General features: G+C 31.4%; 1 protein-coding gene across 1 annotated transcript; it reads left to right on the top strand.

Moving 5' to 3' along the window:
* Window positions 1–103: 103 nt before the first annotated feature.
* On the top strand, window positions 104–10,222 carry LOC143044906 (serine/threonine-protein phosphatase 2A catalytic subunit beta isoform). The gene is made up of 7 exons (XM_076217138.1): window positions 104–348; window positions 1,736–1,945; window positions 2,378–2,551; window positions 3,210–3,299; window positions 4,027–4,188; window positions 7,606–7,724; window positions 9,597–10,222. Exons 1-7 carry the CDS (start codon window positions 238–240, stop codon window positions 9,667–9,669), a joined length of 939 nt encoding a protein of 312 aa, XP_076073253.1. The 5' UTR covers window positions 104–237; the 3' UTR covers window positions 9,670–10,222.
* Window positions 10,223–10,648: the final 426 nt, after the last annotated feature.

The raw sequence follows: 10,648 nt of genomic DNA, 5'->3' as shown, positions 1-10,648 counted from the left end.
TAACATCACGAAAAGTTCTTAATTTAGTAATTCGTCATTTTGATTAATCTTATATAAATAAAATTTTTCATTCGTTAACAATTATTTATGAAAGTGACGTCACTCGAGAAGGAAGACACAGCCATTTTGTCGGCGCCTCGATGTGCTGAGACTTGAAAATAACACCAAATAAGAGATAAATAACGCATTTTTGTATACATTTGTCAAGTTTAATACATGTAAACATATCTTTTCAAAATGAGTTACGTTGACGATCATGCAACAGCAAAAGAACTCGATACATGGATTGAACAACTTTATGATTGCAAACAACTGACCGAAAATCAAGTCAAAACATTATGTGAAAAGGTATATACACTTTCATCAACTGTTTTCCCTTTAAAAATACCTATAGACATAGTGACTTTAATTTGATAACTGCATAAAGCATGTGTCGGCCTATAAATGACTGTATAACTGTTGCATCAAACTCGCATGGCAACACATTTTTACGAAACCAATTTTTCGTAAAATTGTATATGGCAACCAAAGTTTTCTTTTCTCAGGTGTACTGATATCGTATCTAATCATATTTAACAAAACAGTCTAGCACAGTCAAAAGGTTTTCAAAGGTTTCATTCCAGCATCCTGGATGTATTTTAGTCAACATGCCACGAACCATTTATTGATAACTCTGGTAGCTTAAGAAGTATACCTCAAGTCTTGTTAAATACACTATTTGACTTACACAAGTTACAGTAAGATGGACCAATTGAACTTAAATGTTGTGTTCGTCACATTAAATGAAATTCAAGGATATTTTTGCATGTACATTGTATTATCCCCAGCTTTGAGAATGAATCCATTGGTATTATAATTGTAATTAATTGTAAATACCTTAAGCAGTGTATTTGATTAAAGGAACTTAAACACTAACACTAACCTCCTTTTCCCAATTTAAAATCTAAGTTTTCAGTTTTTAAATCAAATGTACAAGAATTTCATTTAAAGATGTGTCAAAAGGGCAGCGTAGGATTTTCTAGGTTGTTGACATCTGAAAACATAATCCTGCTGCAGGCTTCACAGATAAAAGTTGATGGAGCATTTATTTAGCACTGATCAGGCTTATAAACTCTGGAATTTTCTTCTTATAAAGGTAGTGTTCAGTTGTGTTGTCCCACACAGAAAATGTTCATTCTAGCTTTGGATAACTTTTAAGCTTGGAAATTATGCCAAATAGCATAAATAGTAAAGAAGATGTAGTAATGAAAATATTTTCAGAAGTATTCTTGACAGCTATGTTACCAAAAATCATCAATAAATGGTGTGTAAAACCATATTAAAACATATATCAGAAATAACTTCAACAAATGGCAGCTAACAGTAAATATATAATACATGTAGTTAATTGTAATTTTGACCTCCTGCATAAGTCCCTGTTTGAAGCAGGTGACAGTTAATATACATACACTCTATTATTTTGTTTGGTCTTATAATCGAACTGATGAGCTGTATACAACAAATCAGTTTTGTAGGACTTGTATTTATTCTCCTAATGTATGATTAATTGTTTGATTATGATATTCACTGTTAAGTTCTTATTTTCTGGCTATTGACATGCATTTATATTAAATGCTGGGACTTCTTTAACCTGAAACAAATGAGACTTATTTTGTGAATTAATATTTTAAATAAAAATGCATTTTGAGGCACTCTTTAATTTATTTAATACTAATAAACAATTAATTTTTTTCAGGCTAAAGAAATATTGTCCAAGGAATCAAATGTTCAGGAAGTTAAATGTCCAGTTACTGTGTGCGGGGATGTCCATGGCCAGTTCCATGACTTGATGGAATTGTTCAGAATTGGTGGAAAATCACCAGACACTAACTACTTGTTCATGGGAGACTATGTAGACAGAGGATATTACTCAGTAGAAACAGTAACACTTTTAGTAGCTTTGAAAGTATGTATAGTACATTTATTTACACATTTTGTCTTTGTTAAACAAAACTACATTTTGGCTAATGTTAAAAGCAACAATTAAAAAGTGCAGCTTCATTCAAAATGAACAGTTGGAAAATATTTATTTGATTATCTTTCATACATAAAACTTGCATCCTCTATGATTTAAAAAGCAATGTCTACTCTATGTGCTTTGCAATTTATGAGACTTTCACTAAAAATTATCCAATTAATCCTTACTGATGGCCAGTATACATGGTATAGTTATTTGTAGAAATTAAATAAAGTGACAGGTTCACATTTATCAAGTTTCTATGATTTAAGTCAAGAAGTAGTAATTTGAATATGAAGAGTAATGAAAGTATTCGAACTACACAACTAACACATATTTTTGCCTCATTTTTTTTAAACATGAGATATGATTTTGTTAAAGGTTCGATGGAAAGACAGAATTACAATTCTAAGAGGAAATCATGAAAGTAGACAAATTACACAAGTATATGGCTTTTACGACGAGTGCTTGAGAAAGTATGGTAACGCTACAGTATGGAAATATTTCACAGATTTATTTGACTATTTACCACTTACAGCTTTAGTAGATGGACAAGTAAGTTTAGAGCCTTCCACTTCTTGTGTAGAAATACATGTAGTTTACATGTACTGTAAATTCAGAAAGTATAGCGATTTTGTTATATTAGACCAAAATGTGATTTTAATTTTTGTGATATTGAGCAATTCTGTGTAATTCCTATAAAAAAATTAAGAATGCAAGATAAAATTATTGACATTATAACCCAGGTCCCAATAACATTTTTGGCAATAATAAAAACATTGGAATGATTTCTGAATTTACAGTACAGTCTACAATAATTCTGTAAAATGGCAAAGTGTATGTGATTGCGGAAAAGTTTCAATTGTTTGAAAAACATATTTTTGTATTAAATGAGATTCATTGCAACAGTAGATCAATTATCATATGAATAAAAAGAATATGGGAGTAGACATGAATAAGACAGCAACCCAATGGTTACAAAACAAGACATCCAGAGGTCATTATGTTTAAACAATAGATATGCATGTAGGTGATGCAAATACAGAATCGAGTTCAGAAACGTTTTGTTGGAAAATTGATTAGTACCAATTTGACTCTATAATTTTTAATAGTTCAATTTGACAGTTCTTAAAAAAGGATGGAAAATGGAAAAAATACTTTGAAATAAGTACCTATTGACAAGAAAATAATACTGAATACTTTTATCTTTCAGATATTCTGTTTACATGGTGGGTTATCACCTTCAATAGACACATTAGATCATATACGAGCATTAGATAGATTACAAGAAGTTCCACACGAGGTAAGCATGCTTGATACATTTAAACTTGTATCTTATTTCATTTTGCCATATCACAGATTGATTAAAATATAAAGTGCCAAGTCCAATGTAACTAGATTAATACAGTCTTCACGATGAACTATTAAATCTACAGGCCCGGAGCTCAATTTTTGAAAATTTTTAGTTAGATTCTGTTGGCCTGTAGATATGATTTTTACAGGCCCGAGAGCAATTTTACTAGCCTGGGCTGCCACTCAGCGTGAAGACTGTAATTAGATTGGCAATTCCTTATTTAGAATATAAAATCATTCCTCCAAGTCTTGTATTAAAATTCATTGTATGTCTGATAATGTAAAAAAAATAATGGCTTGTTTACAGTATACATGTACCATGGAATCCAATTTAAAAGGCAATGTTCTTTCTAATTAGAAATACTCCTTCTGAATAGGACCATCATTCCAGTATTTTTCCCATTGCTGAACCCATTAGCTTAAAGATCTCAACAAATTTCAAAAATACATTTTACACAGAAAATGTCTTTGATAACTGGACTCTTGTAAACCATGATAAACAGGACACCAGTCTACTCTGAAACTCTTGTATCAGATTATAATTATTGAACTAATTAATACTTGTAAGAGGATTTTTTGCAGGCAAAATTCACTGTACATAGCTACTTAACATCATGTAGGGGTTAGGTTTTAAAGATTTGTAATAACGATATGACATTTTTCCAATGTATTTATAGGGTCCCATGTGTGATTTGCTATGGTCAGATCCAGATGATAGAGGAGGCTGGGGTATATCTCCTCGAGGTGCTGGTTACACATTTGGTCATGATATATCGGAGACATTTAATCATAGTAACAATTTAACTCTGGTATCCAGAGCACATCAGCTTGTCATGGAGGTAAGTAGAATAGATAATTATGGAATATTTACCTTGATTTTCCAGTGAAATAAAACACACAATTGCACTCCTTTGATGTCATACAACTATAGGTGTTGTCAAGACATTTAGTATGAGGTTGCATCAAAAATGTGTAGAAAAAGATGATTCCTTCATTTTCTACTTTATTCCAATTTAATAGTCCATATTTAAGTAGGGCCAACCTTAAAAATATGTTTGTTTGCAGTTTTCCGACTGTACCTTCAGACTGAAGGGTCGGTAGGTAGGAAAAATATTTTATTTTATCAGCCAAAATACAGTTTAAACAAGCAGTTACACTAAACCAAGTTTCTTGTGAAGAAAAAAAAAACATTTTAAAACAACAAACACTGGTCATGCTGAAAACCAACATCAAATGAACAGGCATTTTCAGATAAAAAACTTTTTAACCAAAACAAAAACTTTAACATAGTGTCATTATCCAATTTATGACATAAAATATGGTATAATTATTAAATACTGGAACACTTATAAACAAGGAATGTCATTATGACTAGAACTGTTTTAAAGAAATATATTCAGACATTATGCTTCTTGACTAGAATGTTTTCATGAGTAGAGTATTTTCATCAGAAAAATGTAGATATTAAAGATTTATAAGACAATGTATTAAAGAGTGTATTTTTAATAAATAAAAATAACCATTGAATCTTCCTCAATTGAAAAAAGGCAACTTGAAAAAAAAGTATTAAGACATTCGACTGTTTTCATATTTCTAACAATATTTAATTATATGTGATAAGGTTATATTTTTGCCAGGCTTTAATGAAAACCAAAGAAATCTAAGTTTGGGTGAAACCCATAGCACCCCATTAAAAGTAAATGGTCTGTACTGAAATGTTTTTAATGCATAAAAAAAATTGGCAGAATAGCTCCTAAGGACATGTTTTAATTGAATTCACACAGGCCACACAGTTTGGGTATATTTAATATTGTAAGAAAGAGAATAATTGCAATGAGTGGCCGGGGCAGCCCCCCTTATCCTAAAGGAGCATACTCATTGCAATCGAAGATAGATTTAATATAGAGAGAGTATATTTATTTTTCAAGCTAACCATTCATTTTCTCTACATCTTTGTGTAGTTAGGGTTGCTTCTTATTGATTTGGCATGATCTATATCCATTAACATTTCAAATGAGCCCTTCCTCCGTACAGGCGTGTTTACAGATATCCATGAAGATTTAAGTCACCGAGGAGTGGTTTCATCTTTGTCGTCTTCACAACGATTTGTAGAAAATATGCCATACTTCAAGCTGCTGTCGAATTATTTAACCACTGAAATTGGTTCCATAAAGTCAGGCTCCACAGATTCTGTACCCGATTTGTTTGAGACAGAATGGTTATCGTGTCAGTTTATATGAATATCCGCTGCATCATCGTCAATGATATCATCACACATCATTACATGTGCCTGAATCTGTATAAACAGTTTACTAATAAACTTTTTTGTTTGTTATTTGTCTTAAAATTGACACGAGACGACAGCATAAAGTACTCCTCCGTGACTTCATGGATACCTGTCCTAAACAATTTCCATGTGCTTTATCATTAAATGGTCACATGAACGCTTGACGGGAAGCTAAGAAAAACCGAACTTGAAATGCGTAATTGACCCAGACTTTAAATCATTTCCGGAAAGGACCCAAAGTTCTGGATCGCGTCAATAGAAGTATTAAAAAAAATTTCTTCAAATTTAAAGCAATAAAATTTTCACAGTCGGGAGGATTTTCAAGGGTCGGTCGGTAAACTGCAAACAAACAATATTTTAATTTAAGCCTGAAGTATTGTCTTGTCAGATCTGGCACTCATTGAAAATATTTTCTATATTTTAATATTTTGATTAATTATTCTATAAATAAAAAAAAACCATTAAGAATATTTTGTCAAGTCTGTTTAGATGTCTTTCTAAAACTTACAATGTTTTGGGTAAAGATAACATGAATTGCAATCAAACCCCTTCTACTCTGGCTACATATCTATATCTGCAATGGCATATCACTCTCCACCTTTGATAGTGCAGTGAGGTGAACTGGAGTTATCTTCCTTTGCTCATGATCACTTACATAACTTTTTGGTTATTCAAATAAATACTCATCATTTTGTCATTTTAGTATCTGAGACTACATGAACATTTTTAATAAATTGCATAATATTTGCTGGATTTGATCTGAATAAAGATGTGATATGAAATAGCTGAAAATATCGCAGCTTTTTAAAGAATGACTTTAATCATTCTATTGTATAATATTCTATGTTTGTTTTCAACATGGAAGGCATGATAAATAAACACATTTCACATGTTTACAAATTGCTGAAAATATTTTTTATGCCCCACTTACGATAGTAGAGGGGCATAATGTTTTCTGGTCTGTGCGTCCGTTCGTCCGTCTGTCTGTCTGTTCGTTCGTTCGTCCGTCTGTCCCGCTTCAGGTTAAAGTTTTTGGTCAAGGTAGTTTTTGATGAAGTTGAAGTCCAATCAACTTGAAACTTAGTACACATGTTCCTTATGATATGATCCTTCTAATTTTAAAACCAAATTAAACTTTTGACCCCAATTTCACGGTCCACTGAACATAGAAAATAAAAGTGCATCTTTCAGGTTAAAGTTTTTGGTCAAGGTAGTTTTTGATGAAGTTGAAGTCCAATCAACTTGAAACTTAGTATACATGTGCCCTATGATATGATCTTTCTAATTTAAATGCCAAATTATAGTTTTGACCCCAATTTTACGGTTCACTGAACATAGAAAATGATAGTGCAAATTTCAGGTTAAAGTTTTTGGTCAAGGTAGTTTTTGATGAAGTTGAAGTCCAATCAACTTGAAACTTAGTATACATGTGCCCTATGATATGATCTTTCTAATTTAAATGCCAAATTATAGTTTTGACCCCAATTTTACGGTTCACTGAACATAGAAAATGATAGTGCAAATTTCAGGTTAAAGTTTTTGGTCAAGGTAGTTTTTGATAAAGTAGAAGTCCAATCAACTTGAAACTTAGTATACATGTACCCTATGATATGATCTTTCTAATTTAAATGCCAAATTATAGTTTTGACCCCAATTTTACGGTTCACTGAACATAGAAAATGATAGTGCAAATTTCAGGTTAAAGTTTTTGGTCAAGGTAATTTTTGATGAAGTAGAAGTCCAATCAACTTCAAACTTAGTATATATGTTCCCTTTGATAAGATCATTCTAATTTTAATGCCAAATTAGAGAATTTATTCCAATTTCACGGTCCACTAAACATAGAAAATGATAGTGCGAGTGGGGCATCCGTGTACTGTGGACACATTCTTGTTTGTTTTGTTATAATACCACAATGCACATACAGAATATTTGTTTTAACTCCTGTATTCATTTTGCTTTATTGTAGGGCTACAACTGGTGTCATGATAGGAATGTCGTTACTATATTTAGTGCACCGAATTACTGCTACAGATGTGGAAACCAAGCAGCAATAATGGAATTAGATGATGCCCTTAAATATTCATTGTATGTATAGCTCTAAGAAATATAAATATTAGGTCCACAGTGAAAGGTAAGGGGTCAGAAGTGACCCCTCAAAGATACCCAGTCTACTTCTTTAAGCCTATTATTGTATTATTAAAAATATTTTATGGGTTGGTTGGAGATTACTTTGTAGAAGAAAAAAAACATACATTATTAAAATAAAGAAATATGGTAGGATTTCCAATGTGACAACTATCCACCAAAGTTTAAAACGAAGTGGATGTAAACATATACATATTCAGCAACATGTGTCTAAATTTTCTGAAACTATCTCATTCTAATTTTAAGAGAACTGGGAAAACATAAGCGATTGTTTTCTGAAAATTTGGACACCTCAAGACAACACACATTAAAGTACAAATGAGTTGAAAAACTCTATGAAAATGAGATCAAACTTATTACTCCATATTCTTGAGTCACAGTTTTAACAAGCCTGAAAGAGCAGTTACGAAAAAGTGGCTCTTTCCACAAATAGATATGCACATGCAATCCAAAATATTCTTCAACTGATATTAAAATCACATGTTATTGATTAACAAGTCTTGTATCAACAGGGCTCACACTACTTCAGAATTATAGGGAGAAGTGACTTCTCTTTTTGAAACTGATAGGGAGAAGTGGTGAGATTTGAAAGAGAAGTGCTCATTCCCACGGTGCGCTACAATGTTTGGATTTTACTATAGTATATGGGTCATATGTAAATAATGTTCTTTTTATATTATTCAATTCATATCTGAGTATACAATCAAAGTAACATTTCAAAATTTCAAATTAAAAGTTGTTTAAAGTTTTACTAAGGTTCTTGTGAGAAACTACCAACTAAATATTTAATACATTTATCTAGCACTAAAAAAAATATTTTTTTATTTTAAAAAATGTTAAGAAATTATAATATATCAATTACAATTTAATTCAAATCTATCTTGTGTATGAAATTCAGTGTTTCTCATCAAAAAATATAAAAGTTATTAAGCTGGGACATAATATAATTAATAGTCTCAGAGTTAAGCAACTTTGAAACAATCGATAAAAAATATAGGGAATTATTTACACCAATCAATTAGATGTAACCAAAAGTCTCTTAATGCGTGTGGAATACGTAATTTTTCCCTTTGGGATCAATATTCTTCTGTCAGCTGTTTCATCCGTTCGTCCGTATTAATTATTGTAAAAGTACAGATTTCGGTCATAGCTGGTCCGGTTCAGATCTGTAGTTTAGAAATCAGTCAATGGCGGACAAATGCAAGAAAATTTATAAAAATAAACGATGTTTGACAAGTTATTTGGAAAGGAACATGACGTTTTTAATGCAATAAATGGATTAAACATTTAATGGAGGCAACTTTTATCACGTTTAAATGAAGTAACAAACTTATTTTGCCGCCGAAATTTAGGTTGATGTACGTTTTCGAGTAACAAGCACCGGAACTTGCGGAAACGCACGCGAAGTGATAAAAAGTTGTATTTTTATCAAATAACCTGCTACACACTGCAAAGACAATGCTTCAACCTCTTTTCTTACGATAATGAATCGTTTATGTCTAAATTTCTTTAATTATCAATAAAAAATTGATGTTTCATCAACTTTGTAAAAATTGAAAATGTCCGATGACGGAAGCGACTGAAAGCGAGTATGTCAAGGACAGGGCGACTTGTTTTCGCTTTTGGGGGTCCGGGAAAGCGAAGTGACGGTCGGGAAAGCGACTTCTTCGCCCAAGTCACCTGGTAGCGTGAGTCCTGATCAATCTTAAATGATATCACCTTTTGATTGATTTGTCAATTGAAGTAGGTTTTATATAAAAGTAATTTATTATTGAAAGCAAAATTTATCTTGATGTTTTTCTCTTTTTACAGTTTACAATTTGATCCCGCTCCAAGAAGAGGAGAACCTCATGTGACTAGGAGAACACCTGACTACTTCTTGTAAACTTTTCATCTTTAGTGCTATCTCTGGACGGACATGGTGCCTCCACCATTACACATCTCTCTCCTAGCCTTGATATTGTGTTTAGAAATTATAGCCCAGCATTTTGTAATGCACATTGGACTGAGGGGTTTTTTTTTTTCTGCAATCAGTATGTTTAAATGTTCAATTTTAATGTTGTTTTTCCAGGCAGAGTTGTGTCTGAAACTTGTAAATTCATTCTTTTTAAATGTTAATTTACAAATGTGCAATGTCATTCATGTAAATTGTTTTAGAAAAATTCTCAAAAAAAATAATAGCAGAAACTTGTGATTTTGTGTCAAATTGTAGTGTTCATAATTTTATATTTTTGTAAAGAATGAGTGACATAGACTCCCAGGTATTTCTTATGTTACCTGTCGAGCATATCACATAAAAAGAACATAATTATGCATTCATTTCTTCCACTAACATTTCTTCATAGAAGAACCCTACACTTAATAGCATAAATAATTTGACATTGCATTTCAATGAGAGGTAAATGTTTGATTTTAGTATTTGCACATGCATGTCACATTTTACAGTTGCAAATTTGAGTAAATATTTCAGTGGAATTGCAGCAAGTATTAAAATACAATCCAATTTTCTCCTTGCTATTATGCTGATTAACATTTCATAGAGCATTCTAAGTACCTATCTTTTATAACTGCAAATATATCAATTTTATACGCTTATAAGTGAAATGAATTCCTGGTAATCAACATTTAATGGTCTTTTAATATTTGGATATTTTCAAATTTTCTTAAATTTTTATATGAGACACATCTATCATATTGATTTTTTTTCTTAATGTTCGTGATTTGTACATTTGTTTTGCTGTTTCCAAATATGCCTATTAATGACATTGCTAATTATTTGTGTAGCCAGAATAAATTATAATACTGATTCAAAACATTAGATTTAACAAAATTGTGTGTAATGGTGGAAGAAGAAATTTTATTAA

Source organism: Mytilus galloprovincialis, chromosome 9, assembly GCF_965363235.1.
Source record: "Mytilus galloprovincialis chromosome 9, xbMytGall1.hap1.1, whole genome shotgun sequence".
Taxonomy (NCBI): Eukaryota; Metazoa; Mollusca; class Bivalvia; order Mytilida; family Mytilidae; genus Mytilus; species Mytilus galloprovincialis.
This window is presented reverse-complemented; position numbering and strand designations above follow the sequence as displayed.

Coding starts and splice junctions, on each gene's coding strand:
- LOC143044906 (XM_076217138.1), top strand. CDS start 238: ATGAGTTACGTTGACGATCATGCAACAGCAAAAGAACTCGATACATGG. Junction 2,552..3,209: donor CAGCTTTAGTAGATGGACAA/GTAAGTTTAGAG, acceptor TTTATCTTTCAG/ATATTCTGTTTACATGGTGG. Junction 4,189..7,605: donor CACATCAGCTTGTCATGGAG/GTAAGTAGAATA, acceptor GCTTTATTGTAG/GGCTACAACTGGTGTCATGA.